Source organism: Lepidochelys olivacea (genome assembly GCF_965140295.1).
Source record: "Lepidochelys olivacea isolate rLepOli2 genome assembly, chromosome: 17".
NCBI classification, from domain to species: Eukaryota; Metazoa; Chordata; order Testudines; family Cheloniidae; genus Lepidochelys; species Lepidochelys olivacea.
The window spans coordinates 7,921,669-7,944,909 of NC_140427.1; the positions used below are offsets into that span (position 1 = coordinate 7,921,669).

A 23,241-nucleotide genomic window follows, 5' to 3' on the forward strand; every position below is an offset into this window, starting at 1 on the left:
TAAAGTGGGCCAAATCAAAGACACCCAAGTAGTATCCACCTACCAGTAACCCATCATCCACATCTTTCACATAGCCTTTTTCATACAGCTCCTGGGGCACACTTAAGATGCGCTTCTGAAAGTCATTCTCCTGCCAGTCCACTCGGAGGCCTAAAATACAAACAACATCCACGGGGTAATGGAACACTGCACCTTTCGCTTGCATCACCTTGTCATTCCCCTATAAGTCTCGATAGGGCATTTTGGTTCTAGGCGTAGCAACAGAAACAAAAAATAGGAGATAAAGGACGGGGGGAGCTTTGGGATGTGGGGAACCAGCTGCCAAACTGACAGCCCTAGAAAGCAAAGTCCTTTCTCCACAGAACAGGTATAACGGAAGTAGTATCAGCACCAGCATCTCAAACCTAAACTGGAGGGAGAAACAGCCCAGCCTTTATGAGCTCTTTGAAATCGAAAAGGCACCTGCACCTTCATCCTGGTTACGTGCCCCATGAGTAGGCCATGTATGCTAAGTACAGGTAGCAGGAACATGAGGGACTGACAGAGTTACAATTAAAATGAACAAAAGTTCAGCTTTTTAAAACATGGATCATTGACCAAACGTCTAAGGTATATTCTGCAGTCACGGTGTACACCTTGGGTCGCACAGGAATGGTTATGCCGTAAAATCACACATAGCACATGGGCCATCTTCAAAAGGAGATTTTTCAATGCACCGAGGTTTCCTGAACTTTCGGGGTGCCTGAGGGAAGGGCAATATAACAGTAATCTTTATGGTACAAACAAGGATCAATGTCTTACCACTGCCGCTCCATGGGAGAGTTGGGATGCCCGCAGTTTGGGCCACTATCGAGGATGCAATTTTATCTCCTAAAGCCCACATAGCCTGGCTTGGGGGCCCTGCAAAAAACAAATAAGATCCATGAGGGAGATTACTCACAGAAATCAGGCACCAAGGAAGATCCAACAGTGCATAGTCTAGATTATGTTATGCTAGATGGGTAAGAAAATACTCTGCTCATGACTGTCTCTTGGAATGGATACTATGAGCCAGATCATGGAGTGGTGTAAATCAGCATTGCTCTGTTGAAGCCAACGGAGCTATGTTAATTTACATCAGTCAAGGATTTAAAAAAAAACAAAAAACATTCAAATGTACTGTACTGCAGGTTCTCTGAGAAGGAAAAGTTAAACACTACAGTAATGCAACCTGATGATACTTCACAGCAGCAGATGTGTGAGCACATACAAACATGCTATTGAAGGAGAACAACTTTCAAGAACCATTACCCTCACACATACTCTCCTCCAGCAGGGTCAGGAGGAGTGTACTTGATCCGTCGATTGCCATTAGCGTAACTTGCATACCTCAAAACTCTTTTCTGGAATGGCAATTCAGTTTCCCATTTAAAGCTCAATTCTGCACACTTTACACAAGCAGAACTTGTACTGACCTTACTAGGAGTTTTGCTTGCATGGGAGTGCACCATCTGACTGATAAGAGTTTTAAGTTAGAGGTGGGCTTATTGTCAAACTTCACATCCAGACTTCCCTGAAGTTCAAAGGTGTTCTCTGTGGTTTTGTGTCAGATTATTAGAGAAAAAAGACCAGACACAGAGTTCAGAATTGGGTATAAACATCCCTAAAGTAGAGGGCTGGGATGAAATGTTCAGATCTTCATCGGATCAAAGTTTTACCCAATTTTCAAATCCTAAAATAAATATCATATAGTCCTATCATATGTGACTAATGGTGCAATATAGTGCATATCCTAAACAGTCAGGCACTATGTTATCTACCATGTTGGCTAAAATGCAAAACCCACCTACACTCTGGTCTCAACTCCACTTCTTCAACAAACCCTTATTACAAACTCAATCTTTAAATTAACAGAGGTTTTTTTTCCTTTTTTTCCTACTTTAACAGCAATGTTTTCTAACCTCCTGTCTCAGCCTGAACCTAACACCACTCCATTCTGTGGATGATGTGTTGCAAAACCCGACAGTTTTTAAGAAGTTCAGTTCAAGACACATGAAATATTTTCTCTCAGCAGTTGTTTCAAATAAAGAGAAAACTATAAATGTGAAGAACAGGCATTAGAGGTGAGTGTGAACTGAAACCAAACACCCCTAGACTTTGGCAAATTCCAGTTCCAACTTAGTCAACTCAGGCCTTTCCCTAATAAAAACCAGCTACAGGCTGATAGAAGCCACAAAAGGTCCTTTGTAGATGGCAAGTTCTATGGATCTGCATGGAAACAAATGAAGTGATGAGGTTGTATAGCACTTTTGTCTCCCAATCTTAGTCCTTGTACTGACCAAAATCTTCTCTAATCCAACAGAGTGTAATCCAGCCTTTTCTTGTAACCTTCAATGAATAGGTCTAGACTACATCATTAGGCAGTGTGTTCCATTTCCCAAGGTGCACTCTGTCAGTCTTGCATGTGTAAGCTTTAGATTGTTGCTCTTCATTTTAGGTCCTGGATTTTCCATCTTTCCAAGACCACGTTTATAACTGAGTAGACGGCACTGGGCTGTGAGAAGCTGCACGTCAAAAAGAAAGGTCCTTACCCATGAAGGCAATTCCATTTTTGTGGAGGAGTTCTGGTAGTTTGGGGTTCTCGGAGGCATGCCCCCAGCCAGCCCACACTGCCTGGAGAGGAATACAAGGCAATTCATTCCTTACAGTTGCAAAAGGGAGTCAGCAAACAATCAATCAATCAAGTGGATGCTCTGAGCCTTTCCTCTCCTCACTGAAAAAGTTTCAGTCCCACATCATTCACACACCAGACAGTATACCTGGTTATTAATTATACCTGGCATAATTCAGACAGAGCACTGCATCTCAAAGACAATTCCCCAGAGAATGACATGATAAACTTTTGAAGAGTATTTAAGGGCACAGTTGTGCTAGTTATACCACAATACCTGCTGCAAGTATTTACATCGGGAAAATCAGCCCCATTTCACTGCTCAGCACCTTCATTGCTCCAAACAACCTGCTATTTTTCCCCAGACCATTTCTCTGACCTTACTTTCCTCAGATGTGGCTCATTATTCATGGACAGGAAAGACTGCTTGATTTTCCTTTTAATTCTAAATTCTATCTTTGCCCCTTCTCACCTGCACTGGAATCCGTTTAGCAATATCAAGAATGAGTTCCACATTTGCATAGTTATTGTTGTTTGCTCCTCCTGGCACCGGGACATAGTGATCTGCCATTTTAATGTACTCTGTGGACACAGAGGGAGTCACATTTAGGACACATTCAACCGGCAACATTCAGCCTTAAACCCTAAACAGTTTGCAGTTTTTACTTCCATTGACTCAAGAAGTACTCAGGATTTGTTGTAATAATAAAAAGCACAAATACACACACACACACACACATTTTACAGAGAGATTTTATCTTCCAGGCATTTCACAGACGATGTTAATCAATGTATCAGTCATTTAAGCCTCCAAGCATCCCTGTGAAGTAGTTCACTATTACCCCCCCCCCCAATTTAACGACAGGATAAGGGGAGTACCAAGGCGAAGTGTTTTGGCTGAGGTCACTCAGCAAGTCATTGGCAGAGCCATGGATTGCATCCAAGAACCCTAGCTCCCAAGCTTTGATCTCTAGATTACAGTGCCCTAATCCCCTGTTCCAACAGCCAGACCATTCTCCCTCCAAAAGGAGGCCCTCAGAGACCCTTCTTATTCACAGCTTGCTGCATTTTTAAGGCAGTGAGAAAATTAACACTTCAGGTGTAACTTTGTGAGTCTACAATGCACTCAGTTTCGCTCTTTGTACTGAAGGCAAATGCAAGCGATCTCAAAAGGCCTCCTGGTTTAAGACCGAAAACAAGTACTTGTTTAAGTGACTATACACGTGTCAAATCTAGAAGAGAAAAAGCAAACAGAAACCAGGGTTTGAGAGGGGAAATATTCCCATCAAATCTAAAATGGCTTTAAATCCATGACTCAAGAGCTAACTCAAAAGATCATCTGACTGGGGCTTTACATACTTTATAGTTTCAGATAAAAGCGTTTAATCTCCTCCCGAGTTAACTTGTCATTTGATGGGTGAGCAAAAATATGCACTCTGTGCTCACGCACACCATTATGCATATTGCCCACACATAAAGTTTTGAGTGGAGGAGGGGCTATTTCCCCTAACAGGTCATTACAACTCACCTGCATTTGCTTTCAGATCTTCAGGAGTCACCATGACGACAAACCTGATTGCACGCTCATTTCGAAACATCTCATAGGACCAGCGTCGGATGGATCTCATACATTTCACTGCCGCAATCCCATTATTGGCAATAAGGACCTAGACAGATTAGAAACAGGTTGGAGAGGTAACCAAGGGGCAAGAAGGACTAGGCAGCAAGGGAGAGAGGCTATTCAAATACTTGTTTCTCCTCAGTGCATTTCATCTGACCTGTTGGTCAAGCCCTTTCCTCAACACAGACCTCTCTCAGTTCAACAAAAGCATTCCTTTCCGCAGCAATCAACTCAGAAACCAGCTCTTGCTTGACCATTAAGATTTTAATATAATGCAAATTCACTTTGCTTGAAGAACAGGATGGGATGCTGGAGCAGGACCAATAAGCAGCCTGCAGCACCAGCTGCTACAACACTTGCAATGAGTTCTTGTCAACTCCAGGGAATGGGATGGGGAAGGAGCCTCTCCCATTAGACCGTTAAAACTAGAGTGAAGAAAGAACTATAAAAATATAATCCCACACTGACAGCCAAGATGCCCTGGATCATTCAACAGACACCTCTAACATCCGAGAGTCATATTCTACATCAATTTCATCAAGCCTCATGCTTATTGTCACAGGAGGCTGAAGTGACAGGATATTTATCCAACATGGCAATAAAAGCGAAAGAATCATTGTTACAGGCAGAAATGCAGCTTTCAGTTCCAGAAGTCTCAATATTTGGCATTTACTAGCCTGCGAGTCCTGTGTTACACAGATAAAATAGCTTGATAGAGGTGGGCATGCAAATAAAATAATAAAAAAACCACAACTCAAAAGAGCTAATCACTTACCTTCTCGATAACCTTATTCCCCCCAAAACGAGTAACAAATTCTGCAGGGGAGGCCACAGTGAAATCTCTCTGTAGATCAACTTTCTTCCTGTCCCGGCCTTGCTTTACAAGGTGCAAGCCGGACATACTGGGCCTATGAGAAAGAAAAAAGGGTGACTCCGCTGACTTGGGGGTACAAGTCGGTATATTTCACAGATGCCCCAGTGGGCAAATTTTTAAAGTTTCCTTTGGGCAAAATTATTTATGGTGATTGGCAGAACTGTTCAGTCTCCAAGCCTGAGCACTCACAATGAACTCTACGAGAATGACTTACAAGATGCATGTAATGGTCAGATTATAAGTGTGGGTCACTGAGGCCAGTGGAGGGGAGAGGGGAAGAACTGAATGGCCAGTACATATATAAATTGCTAGTTATGTCCCTACACGGAAAGGCAGAGTTAACGTTATCCCAACATGATGTTGCTAATATATCTAGGGAACCAGAGTAATGACAAGGAGAGACAGGTTCCGTCTTCCAAATGTAATCTACAAAACAAAACAAAACCCCACATCTCTAAAGAAAACCTTTCCGTAAGTCACTGCAAAAAGTCTCTAGTTGTAACTCTGTAGCTGGCCAGTTCGTCAATAAGTCCCAATCAACCAGTTCAGTTCTACAGCAACACATAGCTCTTCAGTATTATCCCTCCTTGCTACAGCCACCATTATTCCAAAAGATGACAGTGGCTCATACTACTTTGAGTCAATAAAGTCTGAATTCTATTCATTCGTTCGTCTGCATAATTCATGCAAACAATGAAGGACAATCTTGTGGTTAAATGAAGACTATACCCAGCTCTGCCGCAGACCCAGTGCATGACTATGAGAAAAATCAGTCCCTCTCCGTGCCTCAGTTTCCCCAACGTAAAATTGGGATAAAATCTGTCCACGCTTCCCAAGGGTGATGCAAGGTTTAATTCACTAACATTTATCAAGCACTCTGAGATTCTCAGGTAGAAGACTTAAAACAAGAGTGAAGGATTATTCTTGCGTGTATCTGTATCACTGCAGCATTATTGGCACAGTAAGGACATTTAGGTCTTTTTAAAAATAGCAGCGTAGAGCCTCAGGCTAGAGCACAGGCTCCAAAACCCTCCCGCCCTGCAGGGTTTCAGAGCCAGGGCTCCAGCCCAAGCCTAACCGCTTACATTGCTATTTTGAGCCCCACAGAGCAAGCCCAAGTCAGTTGAGCTGGACTTTGAGTTTCACTGCCACGTGTCTTTTTTGCAGTGTAGACTTACCCTCAGTTTCCTTTCTTCAGATGTTCCCCTTCTACAAATGCCCCCCAAAATCTCTGTCCTCAGTCTGATGCACTGGAAATGACTCACGTAAATCCCAGCACACCAATAATAGTTGAACAGCCTCAGTAATTACAGGTTCCATTTCTTTGTTCTGCCCTAAAGCCCCATTTACACCCATGTTAAACCTGTTACCTGAAGCTGTTTTAAACCAGGTGTAAAACAGAGCATGACCAAAGTTTACAGTGACACCAGTGAAATGGCCCATCATCTGTAAAACTCTCTATGTGAGCTAGTTGTTTGCCACTTTTTAAGGCTATGGCTACACTACAGCTTAAGACGACATAAGTTTATGTCGCTCAGGGGCATGAATTAGTCACACCCACCCCAGAGCGACGTAAGTTACACCGACCTAAGCACTGGTGTGGACAGAGCTGCCAGCGCTCATTGGGGATGGAGTAATTAAGGCCACAGGAAAGCTCTCTCCCACCGGCTTAGCACAGTCCACTGGAGAGCTTACAGCGGCAGTGCTGCGAGCTCTCTAGTGGAGACATAGCCTAAAAGGCAGCAACTCAAATTTGGCTGTCTCTAGAGCTGAAAATGTATGCTCAGGCATATGCACCCATAATAGAGGACAAAAAGGGGACTGTAGGTATGCACATAACCTGGTCAATTTCTATATAAGAATAGCCTGCGTCTAATTCACATGACCTAGCTAACCTCCTTCTTAAATTCAGCATCGCTCGGCACTTACTGGGGAAGCTGGACGCCAGTCTCCAAAATCAAATGCATCTATTTGCACATTACTAAGAATGCACATTGTTCAAAATCATCTTACATGAGCTGAAAGCCAGAAAAAGCCAGCCTTAAGCACAACCAAAGCAAATGACTGCGTAGACCTGCCAACTCCCATTCTGAGTTAATCTCTCCTCCAGCGGGAATAAACGTGGTGGCAACTTGTGTCCAGCATCAATCCTTACCCCGGCCCGTTAGATAGGAGCCTAACACCACAAGCCTGTTTACTCAGCCATGCATACTCCACACATAGTGCAGTTCTTTACAAGGAGGGTATATGTTATTAGGCTTTTAATTAGATTTTAGAGGTTGTTAAAGTTTTTTCACATTGCCTGGTGGGCACCTCCCTTCCCGTTCACTATTGTGTGATCCTTTCCACCACTTCATGTACTTTTGGCCTTTAGTAGCTGGAAACCAGGAGGATGGCTGGCCGGCCAGCCAGCCAGCCAGCCGTGCGCGCTCACACACCCACCCACCCACCCCCACCACCAGCACGTGCTCTGTGGCCTTCCCTTTGGCCATGGTACACAGCTTGGGAACCCCAGACCTAGGCTGGTTACTGAAGAGTTGGTGGCATTGAGCAACTCCACTGGGGAGGAGAGAGGGAAGGGGGCAGACAAGATGACCCTTTAATAATGGAACTTGCCAGAAAAATCAAGGCCGGTAAGGAAATAGATAATGATAAACACACCTAGCAAGTTTGGGGTGCCTGAGCAGTACAGAGGACCAATCCAGCCTATGGCAGCCTGTCCAGCATGAACCCTACTTAACAAGCCACAAATTATAACCACAAATCCTAATTTCAACAAACAAAGGTTTAATTTGCAGCGTGAGCCATTTTCTGACACATGGGGGAAATTTCCATTGCAAGGGGAGACAGAGGCCTCGCTGGTGAAGAGATCCACAAAAGAAGGTTTCACAAGCCAAGTTGTTTTTTTATACTAATTCTGAGAAGTGGGAAGTTGTTCCAAGCAATGGGAGGGAGACATGAAAGGAGGCATGAAGCCAAGAATAGGAAGAGGCAAGTAGGAGACAAGCCCCTCTGAAAAGCCCAGTCCTAAACCTAAGAGAATTAGGCACCAAATTGTAGTAAATCCACCTCTCCAGGAGTTGGCAACTAGGTAAATGGAATAATCCTTCCATCGACCGAGCTGCGATTACAACGAGAGTAAGGTTGATTGAACTATATCACACAGGGCAAGAAATTTTTCACAGCCCTGAGCGATGTTGCTAGGTCAGCCGAAGTTTCAGGAGCAGACCAGGCCTAAGAAGAACCAGGGCAAGCAGCATAGAAAGGGAGAAAAGATGTAGGTGAGACTGGAACTTTAGTAAGCCACAGACATCTCACAAACAGTTCGTAAATTAGAGTACAGCAACGGAGAAGCAGAACTTGTGCTACATCCTAGTATATGCATTGCACAGCAACCTAGGACTGAAGAGGTCACTCTTGATTACATGGTTACTGGAAAACGACAAATCAACAAACAGGAGAACTAAGGGACAAAGTACAAATTTGGGGTCCACTCCTGCAAACGCTTATGCATGTGAATGTTAGTCCCACTAACTTCAAATGAGTACTCAAGAGCACAGATTCCCCCCACACAAATGTTTGCAAGACCAGGGCTTAGATATTCAGAATAAAACAAACTGCTTGCAGGTATAGCTCAGAGTTTATTTAGTAATAGGCAGCATACTGATACATGGAATCTAAGTACTAATAATTGAGAGTATGTATCAACTCGGGGCAGAAGAAAGAAGCTTTTACTTTTTCGGGAGGGTGGTTGGTAGAGGGGGAGTATTGCCTAATGTGAAAGAGCACCAAACAAAGCAGGAATTATCCTGTGCAAAACCAGCAGCCAGCCCAGCTGTAGACAGTTACAGTCTAAGTTACTTGGCAAGGAATGGCAACAAGTCACTTTGAACACAGCTGCAGCATTTGGTTGTCTCTTGAGAGCCCCTATCTAGAAAGTTTGCTGTTGCAGTTTTGGAAGCTGAACTGAAAGTTCTGCAGCAATTCAAAGAAGATCTGTCCCTGTCACTCTTTGAGCATATTTACTTTCTTGCTACGACACAATAAAGCCTCGGTCGCAAAAACTGCATCCCCAAACGCCTCCTACCAATTCAAAATTCCAAGGATGATCAAATCACCACTGAAAAATATTAAAGATCCGGTGCTGATTTTCCAGAGGAAAGTCTCTAACCCTCTCAGTGCTGTGAAGATGTAATTGTAACGTCCGACCACAACAGTAAAGCTGGAGCAGTTCTTACCTTTGGAGCATGTGGTACCTGACCTCTTGAGTTGCCTCTGCAGAATCCTCCATGACGGTCTGCTAGAGGGATTTCCAGATTTGGATTTTGTTTATGACTTGTTTACAGTAGTTGCTGGAAGGAGAAAGGCACAAAGTGCCTCCTTTGAACTTGTATGGTCCCTCTTGGAACTAGATTTGAACAGCAGCACTCCCTGATTGCCTCAGATTTTTAACCTTTGTCTCTCACTTCCCCACCCTCTTCTGCCCCAGCTGAATATACAAACCATGTGTCACAGGGACAGAGAGAGAGAGAGAGTGGCTGAGACTGCAGCTTTCCCTGAACTGCATTTGAGAGAAGAGGGTTGATCAGGGAGGAGAAAGAAAAGATCTACAGGTTATGTAATTGGGTTTAAGAGACAATATTGCTACTGCAGTTTTCATGCTGCAAAATGGCTTTTCATTGCAATGATCATTCTCCGCTCACAGAGTGAGGTCACTTTAGAATACACTTTAGATTCCACAGTTTCCCGTTTGTCAGGAATATATGGCACACACACACCCAGAGACAATGCCTTGGTGGATACATGGATACTGGCCGGTGGATCAGCAATCACTTGCTCAGAAGCTGCATGGGTGCAATGGGGGGTGGGGGCCACCACTGAGGTGTTCCTTTTTGAGCCAATAATCCCAGAGAATTCCATCAAGCTAAAAAGGACTGCTATCTAGATCAGGTTGAAAATAAAGTCACCATGCTGGGCAGATGACACAGAACATGTGCCCACAGTTAAACAGAGGAGAATCAGATGTGAAGCTTCTCCAGTCACACAGAGAATGATGGTGTGGATTAGACAGGACGAGGGATGGTCCAGTGCACTAGCCTGGAACCCAGGAGACTTCAATTCAATTCCCTGCCATGCCATGCCACTGGCTGGCTGTGATGCCTTCAGCAAGTCACTTAGTCTTTCTGTGCCTCAGTTCCCCATCTCTAAGATGGGGATAACGATACTTATCTAGCTCATAAGGGTACTGTGAGCATAAATAAATGAAAGATTGTGAGGATCTCAGATACTATGGTGACGAGAGCCCTGTAAGTACCTAAGATAGACATAAACATGAGCATCAAGCACACACAAAAAGGTACACTGGGGACCTCTGAGCACAAAAGCCGTAAGAAGTGCAAGTTTATGTAGCAAAAGGTAGAACAACATCCTGCTCACTGCGAGATCAGAACTAGATGCAGAAATCGGATTCTGTTTTCAAATTCTGAAAAGTACAGGGACCCATCTCCAGTTATCACATAGTTTAAACTAGTACAGCCTGGAACCCAGCCTGCAGAGGGTCTGCCAGCACGAGTGACAGGAGGGAAACTATAGAACCATCCAAAGATCATTTCAATAAGGACGCACCCACAGCAACCAGTAGAGTTTCTTGGCCTTTAGAGCTTTTAACATGGTGTCTGCAGAAGCCTGAAGCAAGTCAACAGGGTGCCAGAGCAATGACGAGGTAAGCCAGTGCACTGAGACAAAGAGAGGAACTAGGAGTAGGGGCACATGGTGAGGGAGAGGGGGAAAAGCTGCCATGTCTGATAAAGTTCAGGCAAAAAGGCCTGTGTGGATCCACTTTCCCTGAGCTTTATCAGCAGAAAGGTGGAAGGACACAAAGACACCCTGTGGCTGCAGAGAAGGAAGCAGATAGAGCAGCTGCAGTGCAAGGGAATCTTTTCTGACTAGAGACCAATGGGGGTAAAAGACTTAGTGGAAGGGTCTGAGCTGCAAAAATTTGGATCTGGATGTCAGACCCCAATGCGCACACAGAATTTGGGGTGATCAGCCCTAGAGATTTGGTTTGATCCTTTGTATAAAAGCCATGGAATTTGGCTGTGTTCTGGATTCTGACACCCAAACTTTGGGGTGAGTGCTCAGAGGCTTGTTGTGCAGAAACATGACTGCTTCTGTCCCTTCCTGACGTGATAGAGAAGGAAAAGAAAAAGCAAGTCCTGAGGGGCTGCTGCTGTCAGTTCCTTCATCAGTGGCAAGATTCCTTCAGGCTCTGCTCATGGAATTGCTCCACGCTGCCTTCCTCTCCCAATTTTTATTTTTTATTAGGAAGCTGCTCTCAACCAAACCACACGCTGTTGAGATGGGGAACCTGGGATCCCAGGGACCCAAACTGCTTTGCCTACCCACCTGGAGATTAACACCCACTATTCTGAAGCCACCCTTTCATCCCAACATTAACAAGCACTGGCACAGCAGATACAATACTTCGTCTAGGGCGCAGGCCTGGTTAATCACTTCATGGCTAATGAAGCAACTGGCATGTTCACCCAGCAACTAAATGCATCTCTTCCACTGATAGCCTTTGCTTACATTCACTGAGTGCGAGGGACCTTTGGAGGCAGGCAGAGCTAGACAGAAAAATTGCCACAATTCATTTTCCCCATAGGAATTTGCTAATCTTGAAACACTGCATAGAAACACTCGAATTTCAATGAACTCCCCAGCTCCTCCATAGTGGGCTGTTGGGGAAGAGGGGTCCGCAACTCCAGGGCAGCCCACTACATGGACTGCCCAAGCTCCCAGGTCCTTGGCAGCCTGCCAGGAGGGCTACAGCAGAGCTGGTGCTCCCAGCACTTCCAGCTCCCCCTTCCACACATCAGGCAGATGACAATGTCTGCCAAACGTTCGAGCCCCCCACATTCCAAACCCACTCAGTCTCCGAACTTGGGAGCCATGGAAGAATAAATCTACCGCCTCTGTTACAATTATATCAAGCCTGGAGCAGCCACAGCATTGGCTAAAAACATGAATCACGTCTGCTAGCAGCTGAATTCACTGTGAGGCATGCTACCAAATCAGTGCACATGACTTTGGTGCAACACATCCTCAAGAGACATTCTGCACAAGGATAGTACCATTCTGATATAATACTCCCCCTACCCACCCCAAACACCACACACACTGCAAAGGTTATTTCCCGAGCATCTAACTACACAGACACTGTCCATGTTACCCTAATTACAGTAAACACAAGAAATTCATCCTCTCTTTGGCACCAGGCCCATCATTAGACAAAAAGACAAACCTATGCTGTTGTCTCCCATTCAGATCTCTAACAAATGGAAAGCATCCATTTTAGACACGTACCTGACGCACATTCCAACTAGGAGCCTGCATTGATCCCAGCACTGTAACATGCCTATCAGTGACGTAGCAGTTTATTCCAGAGGCAGTGATGCATTAGCTGGCTTGTTTGCAATGCAGTCTTAAGCAGACGGCAGCACGCACGCACACACCCATCCACACACAAACCCTGAAAGGATTATTTTGCACACTAGGCCTGCAAAGGGTGTGGAGAAGCTGCTCTGATCATGAATGCAGTGCTTTTTTCACTCATGCTGATTTACAGATGTATCTAATCTGAGTGGGAAGCTTTAAGCGCAGCGCATATTATGATCTACTCCAGTTTCAGAGCTGCTCTTGCAAGCTATTTTACGGAGACACACAGACAAAGCAAGCGCACACCCATGCAATTTAGAAAACCAAGTAGCTTTGGAGGGCTATTTTAGACATAAAGGAATGGCTGAATATGCTTTGGGTAAGAAGTAGGAAGGATATCGGAGAAGACAACTGACTGGACTTAACCAAACGCAGTTCTACTTCTGAACCCTTGAAGGGTTACATGTCATATTTCATCCTACAGGTTTCAATAAAATGACATCAATGGTCTCAGATCTGTTTGCTTGAAAGGCCAATGCTTACGGACCTTAAGTCATTAAAGACTGGGCACGATACAGCAGTAGTTCTCAACCAGAGGTACACATACCCCTGAGGGTACTCAGAGATCTTCCAAGGGGTATGTCAACTCAGCTAGATATTTGCCTAGTTTTACAACAGGCTACATAAAAAGCACTAGCAAAGTCAGCACAAACTAAAATATCATACAGACAAAACAGGGAAGTAAGCTGTGACACTTTTATATTTTTATGTCTGATTTTGTAAGCAACTAGTTTTTAAGTGAGGTGAAGCTTGAGGTATGCCAGTCAAATCAGAATCCTGCAAGGGGTGCAGCAGTAGTCTAGAAAGGTTGAGAAACACTGCAATAAGGCATATGTCATCCCCTGTATTGCTCAGGATGTTCCCCATACTGATATCCATGTGAATTCTGAGCAGGGATTGAGGGGAGACTGTAGCTCATAATAATTATTCTGGAACCAAAAACCACAGGACCCAGCCTAGCCCAAGGGCTGAGTGATTTCATGCCTCCAAAACAAGATTCCTTTTTCCTGTCCTGGGTGCTTTGGTTGCAACAGCTGCAGAGTCGTCAGCATTATGACATTTCTCATTTTCTTTTCGTAACTCACAAATCCAGTGTCTCAATTATTATTCTGTAACGTGTATTTCACAGTTGGCCACCACTGGAATATGTGATCACCGAAATTACTACTGTGCCTTGAAATTTTCAAGTCGGCATCTCTGCTGTAATTATGGGGGCAACAGATTTGCTTTCTTAGTGCACGACAGGCTCATTGAACTAAAGGAAATGCTTTTCGCAGATTCCAATGGGCAGTTCCTATGCACTATTGATCCAGAACCTTTCACTCCACATGTCCCTCCATACCTTCTTTCAATCATTCCTTTTGTCTTTTTTTTCCCCCGCAAGGTGCTTTGCATCTTTTTCTACACCTCCTTTTCACTTGGAGCAGACTCCCAGTTCCTCCATATGTCAAATGCCTTCCCTCTCCTTTGCCAAATCTCCTCTCAAAATCCATTTAATCTGCCAATCCTTCTTGCTTAGCTCTCCACAGCGATCATGCATCCTGCATTTGTACAGCTGGCCTGTATATTATATTGTCCAAGTTAGATTGTAAACTCTTCAGGAGAGGAACCTTGTCTTACGCTTTCTTTTCTTACTACCTGTCCTCCCAGCAGGCCTAGTGTACAAAGGAATTACATTGCAATTGCGCTGCATAAGGAACAAACCAGATTAATTGTTGGCATGAATTAAGCCAATAGAGTTATATTCTGTATGAAGTTGGCACAGTAGCTTCAAGTGAGGATGTTAAAGTCAGATTCCAAGTAGAGAGAGAGAGCTGGGAGTCACTAAGATTTTGCATTGCAAACAAAAAACACGTTTCTGACACCCCTTCTCTCACTACTAGTACCTTACTCCAAGAGTAGTCCCACCAATTTCAATTCCAGAGTAACAATAGTGCAGCAGTGAAGGTAACAGAATCTGGCCTACAGATGACAACACCAGAACCCTGAATTGGATTGCCTTTGAGTTTCAGGAAAGGGGGTGAGATGAGGATTAGATTCAAATCCCTGAATTCATATTTTCCACTCTGGTTTTGGTTCAGTGTTGGATCCAAAGCAGGAAGGGGCTGTTCTACTTCAGTGCCAAGATGTCCTCCAAATCTAGCAAGAGCAACTAAACTGGTGACATTTCTGCCATTTTCTGGGAGAAACTCCACAAGATTTTAGTGCCATCAGGCTCAAATTCTAGTTTTAAACCTGCCATTAAATACAAATCCTGAGCCCCATAATCTAAACTTAATCCACCATCCACATACCAGTTCTTGGGATCAGCTCTTACCGAAAGGTCTTTTTTTTTAATGTGATCCTCCATGTAATTCTGCAAGTTCCTGTAATATCAGTCATTTAGTTTTCAAGTCAAGTTACACTGCAGAGACAAGGGTATTTAAAAAAAAAATTTTTAAAAATTGACCCCTTACGTAGTTGAGTAAGCAGCAGCACTGAAGAGCTCCACAAGGGATGACATCTAGTGCTCCTTGTCACAGAGGTTTAAAGGTGAAATGGGGGAACTGGAGGGAAATATTTGTGCTTTTTACAGTAAACAGCTTCAAATGTTTCTCCCAAAGTTTCCTACTCAAAGGTTTTACCTCAAGAAAGATGGCCTTGTAATTAAAAACACAGTTTTAGACGTCAGAAGATCTTGGTTATTTCCCAGCACAGCGAGTTCCTACACGTCCTTGTGCCTCAGCTTTCCTCTCCATAAACTAGGAACATTGATACTTCCCTATATCTCAGATGTATTGCAGGACTTAGTTCACCTAGGGCCTGAGCCAATGCCCACTGAAGTCAGTTGGGGACCTTCCACTGATTTCAGTGCGCCTCGGATTGGGCCTCTAAATGTCTAAAAAGCACTTAGCAGGGCCAATCTTTTGAGGTGCTGAGTGCCTCCTAACTATAATGGGAATGGAGGGCATTTAGCAGACCTCAGAAGAGGGCCCTAAAATTCTTAGATGGAAGGTTTTATTAAATTGCAAAATACACTTTATCTTTTTAATTAGAAAGATCGTCTTTGTGAATATATATATCACTCATCACTGTGGAATCGCAGCACCATTCTGAGTATATCATCAAAATCTTCCAACAAAAAGGGACTCTGGACTTAGCACTTCTAATGTAAAAGCACTGGAGGAAAGGATAAAAAAAATATACTGAAGGGCGGAAAAAGCAGCATTTCTCTTCGTACATCTCAAAAAGAGCAGGATGGAGGCACAAACACTTTTCAATTTGATCTGCAGATCACCTTCTCTTATTTATTGTATTGAGGGGGTGGAATAGTAGGATGGATTTTAGAAGAGCTGCTTGACAGTTTAAGAAAAGGAAGAAATAAAGAGTTTACATGTCACCAGTATAACCTAAAGCAGTTACAAAACCACCCCCTTGTTAAACGGGCATAGGGCCCTATCCAAATTCAGTAGGAGACCTTTCCATTCATTTTAGAAGGTATTGCATCAGGCAATTAGTTTAGACCCAAAATTTAGATTTTGGGGCTTTTTTTAAAATAATAAAAAAAAAACTTTATACTAGTTAATGACTAGAGCGTTTTCAATTTAATGCAATTTTCAAGGCAACTTCAACATCCCTTGATAGTATTGCTGTCATAAATATAAAGGGAAAGGTAAACACCTTTATCTCCAGCCAAATAGACAGAAACCCCCTCTAGTTGTTCTTAGGTAAAAAACAACTTCACAGACCTGAAGACTTGTGAATTTCCCTGCAGGAGGTTAACTACCCTGCCTTTAGGTAGAGAAAACTCCAGCTCACAAAAGACAATCCCCTTTTGTCTCCGCTCTGGCCCCCAAGCGGAGGGAAAAAAAACTCTAACTGCTTTCAGTTTAAAACCTGCTTTCCAGCAGCCCAAAGGAAAAAAATATTTCCTTTAAAAATCTGTGCTTCTGGTTCAAAAAAATCTCAAATTGATCTCAAAATGATTTCAAGTTAATCCCACTGCTCTGCCACCATGTCAAGGTTCCTTCCCCCCTCTGAACTCTAGGGTACAGATGTGGGGAGCTGCATGAAAACCTCCTAAGCTTATTTTTACCAGCTTAGGTTAAACTTCCCCAAGGTACAAACTATGTTCCTTTTTCCCTTGGACTTTATTGCTGCCACCACCAAGTGTCTAACAGATATATATAACTGGGAAAGAGCCCGCTTGGAAACGTCTTTCTGCCCCAAAATCCTCCCCAAATCCTACACCCCCTTTCCTGGGGAAGGCTTGATAAAAATCCTCACCAATTTGCATAGGTGAACACAGACCCAAACCCTTGGATCTTAAGAACAATGAAAAAAGCAATCAGGTTCTTAAAAGAAGAATTTTAATAGAAGAAAAAGTAAAAGAATCCTGTAAAATCAGGATGGTAAATACCTTGCAGGGTAATTAGATTCAAAACATAGAGAATCCCTCTATGCAAAACCTTAAGTTACAAAAAGACACAAAAACTGGAATATCCATTCCATTCAGTACAGCTTATTTTCTCAGCCATTTAAACAAACGGAATCTAATGCATATCTAGCTAGATTACTTACTAAATTCTAAGACTCCGTTCCTTTCTGTTCCTGGCAAATGCATCACACACACACACTTTTTTTCCTCGCTCCCCCCAGCTTTTGAAAGTATCTTGTCTCCTCATTGGTCATTTTGGTCAGGTGCCAGCGAGGTTACCCTAAGCTTCTTAACCCTTTACAGGTGAAAGAGTTTTTCCTCTGGCCAGGAGGGATTTTAAAGGTGCTTACCCTTCCCTTTATATTTATGACAGTTGCAAACTCAGGCTCAGCAATATTACAATGGTGTTTGAGAACCAGAAAGCAAAACGGAGTGTAAACAAAGTGAATTGGCTATGCTAGTTTCACTGTCTAGACTAAGAAGCGCAAAGGACAAGCAAACAGTATCAATGGTGAAGGCTAGAGATTGGGAGGGAGACGAGATTGACAGAAATTATTTGTTTTGGCAATGCTTCCTTTAAGATACAGTTTTATTTCAGCAACTTGCAGAAACGTCTATCAGGGATATGCATCACCCTCCTCTATCTGCTGAGCTGACAGTTGTTGACCTATGGCAAAGAAGGCAAAAGGGGGGGAAAACAACCCTGCTGCCCTCAGCAAGCAGCACAGAATTTCACTTCATTAATGGCCTTCTGTCTGGGAGATGCAAGCTCTGATGCAAGTCTCCTCAAACAGGCCTCAGCAGTACCATGGCAACTGGTGGCACAGAGAGCAAATTAAGGGAGGAGCCTTCAATTCAAGTAGTGGCCACATGGCTGGAAATATGGAGAGGAGCTGGAAGGGGAGAAATCAGATCAGTGAAGAAAAATTTCCTCTGCAACAGTGCATGGCTTGGAAATTCCAGAGCAAGACCTGATCGTTCCTAAACTTAAGTATGCATCTGAGGATATGTCTATACTACCCACTGCATCGGCAGGCAGCGATCGATCCAGTGGGGGTCAATTTATTGCATCTAGTCTAGACGCAATAAATCGACCCCCGAGCGCTCTCCCTCCGACTCCTGTACTCCACGAGAGGCGCAGGCAGAGTCAACGGGGGAGCGGCAGCAGTCGACTCACCACAGTGAGGACACAGTGGTGAGTAGATCTAAGTACGTCGACTTCAGCTACGTTATTCACATAGCTGAAGTTGTGTAATTTAGATCGATTCCACCTCCCCAGTGTAGACGAGGCCTGAGATATACCATCGATTACAATGGAACTGCTAATGTGCATAAGGTCGCACAGTTGCCTAAAACTTAGCAGGACCAAAGCCTACTTGTTTAACTTAAAATAAAAACACAAAAATAGATCAGCTGTTTGGTTAGTGCTCTGTGCTATCATGCGAAGTTCAATGTCAGATCTGGCATCTCATCTGGCTACCCATCTAGAGTGCTCAAGACATCCCTCTCAGTATCAAAATTAGGGCCTCATTCTGAGAAGACTTCAACATGTGAATCACTGCTCACATGAGTCTCAGTAATCCAGTGGACTACTCACCTGGTTAAAGTTTGTCTACTGAAGTTTTCTCATGATGAGGCAGAAAGGGCAAAATTCTCTGTGGGATTAATTCCAGTGACTTAATGGAGTTACACTCACAGGTAAAGATCCAATTCTGCAAGCAATTCTTCATAAGAACAACTCTGTACCCGCACAGTAACTTACTATACTGGGGCCTAAAGGTGTAAACAGAAAAAAGTGTGCAGAATTTCCTTGATTTTAATATGGGTTTTATCATCTTGAAAACGTTTGTAAAAGTCAAGAACAATTTATTAAATATTTACTTAATCACACTGTTACAAAAGAATGTCATAAATGTGATTAAGTAAATATGCTTTCCAAGTTCACGCATTTAGGAGTTATTTTAACCATTGTTGAAACCCTGGACAGAACACAGCAGCTGTTTAACAGCTCCCTGCAGTTCTCCACGGCATACCAGGACAGGAACGCCGTCTTCAGTCGGAAGACATCAGTAAACCCCAAAGACACAATGTCGGGCTAGTGCATGACAAAGTGAAACTGACCAGAAACAAAACACAGGTCAAGTTTTACTGGCCAAGTCATGTAAACTGCAAAAAGTATACAGACAGTACAAATGAAAGCATTTTTTAAAGATGTTCAGCCTTAATGTAAGATGCTTTTATAACATAGGGGGGTGAAGGGAATTATTTTTAAACACGTGATTTCTGTCGACAGTGCCCCTTTAACAAGGTGGAACGGTACAGCATAGCAATTTTCAGTAGTGTACGGGCAGGTACAGCTTCATAATAATATTCTGATCTGTCTACTTGTTTTTTCAGCGGGCATTTTTCCTGCTGAACAGAGCAAGATGTGTCACATTCCAGCTGAAAGCATGTGAATTGGATCATAGTTTTTCAAATCAGTCAACTGATGACCAACTGGCACAACTAGTAGGCCACATGGATTTATAGCTGTAATGGGAGTTTATTTGCACATCTTGTCTCAGCAAAGGTTTCTTTAGCAACATCATAGCACTTAGTAAGTGAAGTTTTCTGTCAATTCCAATGTTCTATTCTCTTCTGTTCACCAAAACAGAATTTGATTATCTCATTGTGTCTATGAGCAGAGACTAACAAGTTTTAAATGAACATTGATAGGTGGAATAACACAACACATACTCATTCTAGATACTGAAATACAGAAATATGACTTGGCATACTCAATAACCACTACCAGCTCCTGATTTATGGATTACACCCAAACATCTGATAGGATCTCAGATAATATAAATACATTTTCTAATATACAGATGTGGTGTTGGCTAGTGGGTAGGATAAGGAGCCTGGGAGCTAGGAAGTCCACGTTCTATCAGAGACTCTACAGCTAACATGCTGTGTGAGATCACTTGACCTCTCTTTGCATGGGTTTTTCCAATCTATAAAACAGGAAGATGAGGACAGTTTAATGGAGTGTTATTTGAGGACTAAAGAGGAGTAATCCAAACAGTGAGGTGATCTTAATGAGGTGATTTTCTCAGCTGTGTTTCAGTGCAATGGCTGAATTTTCACATTGTGAAACTCTGCTTGAGGTGACACGGCAAGCCTGATGAAACCACACCAGGTCAATAGGGCGTACACGATCACAACTCCAACCTTGGTGCTACATAACACGGTCACCCAGAATTGCGTAACAACTTATCTCCACAGAGCAGTGAAATGGTGTTTGAGCTGGAGGAGAAAGTAAAGGGGAGGAGGATTAACTGTTTGTTTATTCTCTCTGAATCGCCAAGTTACTGAAGTTCAAAAAGCCCAGATCCATAGATAAAAATCCCTCGCTGCCTTCCTCGGTAAAACAGTACTATTTTTCATCTTAGAGCACAGGGCAGACATCACACCCACCACTTAATCTCCATGATCACATGCTACACTTCATTAGCCCAGCAACAAGCCGTGAATTAAGAACGTAAGAACTGCCAATGGTCCATCTAGCCCAGTACCTGTCTCCAACAGTAGCCAGTACCAGAGTTTCAAAGAGTGTGTACAGAACAGGGCAATTCTGGGGAGATCCACCCATCTTCCCCTCCTGATGTCCAGCAGCCAGAGGTTCAGGGTTGCCCCAAGCATGAGGTGACCATCTTGGCTAATAGCTGATGGACCTATCCTCCATGAGCATATCTAGTTTGTTTTTTAACCCAGTTACACTTTTGGCCATCACAACATCCCATAGCAATGCACTCCACAGTTCAGCTGTGTATTGTGTGGAAAAGTACTTCTGCTTATTTATATTAAACCTGCTGCCTATACGTTTAATTGGGTGACCCCTGGTTTTTGTACTGTGAGAAAGAGAAATGTTATTCACGCTATCACTTTTTCCATGCCATTCTTGATTTTATACACCTCTATCATACTCCCCATTAAATATCTGATTAAATCAGATATTTAAATAAAATCGGAATTCAATCTTTGTGGCTCAGAGGGTTGGCAATTTAACATGGGTAGAGTGATATGTTTGATTCCTCTTTCTTTCAAAGTCCACAAAATCCACCAAGAATTACTTCCCCTAATTTTCAACTTCACTCCAAATTCAAAAGCATCCCATTTTGCAGTCACCACTATTGCACCGAATCGGGACAGTACTCCCTTCTGACACACTCAGGTCCATGTTTTAGCTAGACAAATCTCTACTGAATGGGCCCCCTGAGTGGGATTTCTCTGCAGCAAAGCCAGTTTCTCTCAGTGACCTAGACTGGAAATCAAACCAGAGTTCTCCATCTGGCAGCGCAGAGCAACAGAACTAGTACTCCAGGCAATCATGTAGACGACTGCGGCATCTCTTGAAGTGACCAAAAGCCACAACCTATGACCTCAAACTAACTCCCTCTACTAACTTATCTTTGTCTCATTACAGTCGGTGGCAGTTATCTAGTAGTTACCAAAAGGAAACTGGGAGTCAGATATTTAGGTTCCATTCCTTAGCACTGCCACTGATTCGCTGTGCATCTCCGGGCAAACTGCTTAACATCTTTAACTTCCTTAACATCAATACCTGGAAAGATACTGGAGCAAATTATTAAACAATCTATTTGTAAGCACCTGGAGGATAATAGGGTTATAACGAATAGTCAGCATGGATTTGTCAAGAACAAACCACACCAAACCAACTTAATTTCCTTCTTTGATAGGATTACTGACCTAGCAGATAAGAGGAAACAGTAGATGTGACACACCTTGAGTTTAGTAAGGCTCTGGACACAATTCTGCGTGACAGTCTCAAAAGCAAACTAGGAAAACGTGGGCTAGATTAAATTACTGCAAAGTGGGTGCACAACTGATTGAAAGACTGTATTCAAAGAGTAGTTACCAATGGTCTGTGTCAAATTGACAGGGCATATCTAGTGGCGTCCCGCAGGCGTCAGTCCTGGGTCTGGTACTATTCAATATTTTCATTAATGACTTGGATAATGGAATAGAGTATGCTTACAGAATTTGCAGATGACACCAAGCCAGGAGGGGTTGCAAACACTCTGGAGGGCAAGTTTATCCAATTTGTAAAGGACGTTTTGAATTTTAATTGATCCGAGTTCAACAAGATGAAATTCAATAAAGACAAGTTCAAAGTACTTCACTTAGGAAGGAAAAAAATCAAATGCACAACTACAAAATGGGGAATAACTGTCTAGGCGGTAGTACTGCGGAAAAGGATCTGGGGGTTATAGTGGATCACAAATCGAATATGGGTCATTAACATGATGCAGCTGCAAAAAAGGCTAATCTGATTCTGGGGTGTATTAACAGGAGTGTTCTATGTAAGACACGGGAGGTCACTGTCCCACTCTCCTTGGCACTAGTAAGGCCCCTGCTGGAGTACTTTGTCCAGTTCTGGGCACCACACTTCAGGAAAGATGTGGACAAATTGGCGAGAGTCCAGAGAGCCACAAAAATGACAAAAAGTTTAGAAAACCTGACCTATTAGGAAAGGTTGAAGAAAATGGGCCTGTTTAGTCTTGAGAAAGGAAGACTGAGGGGCGACCCGACAACAGTCTTCCAATATGTTAAGAGCGGCTATCAAGAGGAGTGTGATCAATTGTTCCCCATGTCCACTGCAGGTAGGACAAGACGTAATGGGCTTAATCTGCACCAAGAGAGATTTAAGTCAGATATTAAGAAAAACTTTCTAACTATAAGGGTAGTTAAGCTCTGCAATAAGCCCCCAACGGAGGTGGTTAGCACCCCCATCATTGGAAGCTTTTACAAACAAGTTGGACAAACACCTGTCAGGGATGGTCCAGGATGGTTTACCTGGTCCTGCCACAGGGCACTGGGCTTGACTTTATAATTTCTCAAGATCCCTTCCAGCACTACGTTTCTATGATACCTTGCCTCAGTTTCCCCATCTGTAAAACAGTGATGCTTTAAGATCCTCAGATGAAAGGCAAGATGAAAACTCCTATTAGTTTTAATTAATCTAAAAAGGTAGCCTCGGGCCATGACTTTTGTGTTTGTTTGAACTGGCAAATCTCTCAACTTGATTGCATATCAAATGACATCTAAAGAGAGATCAAAGCAAGCAAATTATGAAAGAAAAGCTCAAGGTTGGGTACCTATTGCATTAAGGATTTTTGTTG

At 43.2% G+C, this 23,241-nt stretch overlaps 1 protein-coding gene across 2 annotated transcripts in view; it reads right to left on the bottom strand.

Annotated features, from left to right (window-relative positions):
• The window catches only part of ACACA (acetyl-CoA carboxylase alpha), a 186,163-nt gene that overhangs the window by 151,775 nt on the left and 11,147 nt on the right, over nt 1-23,241 (bottom strand). For both annotated transcript variants that reach the window (XM_084650728.1, XM_084650727.1), the window contains exons 4-9: nt 5,047-5,179; nt 4,179-4,317; nt 3,123-3,232; nt 2,571-2,652; nt 802-900; nt 44-150 (exon numbers count right to left, since the gene is read on the bottom strand). In XM_084650728.1, coding sequence (XP_084506854.1) covers nt 44-150; nt 802-900; nt 2,571-2,652; nt 3,123-3,232; nt 4,179-4,317; nt 5,047-5,179 — 670 coding nt within the window. The remainder of the gene's footprint in view (nt 1-43; nt 151-801; nt 901-2,570; nt 2,653-3,122; nt 3,233-4,178; nt 4,318-5,046; nt 5,180-23,241) is intronic.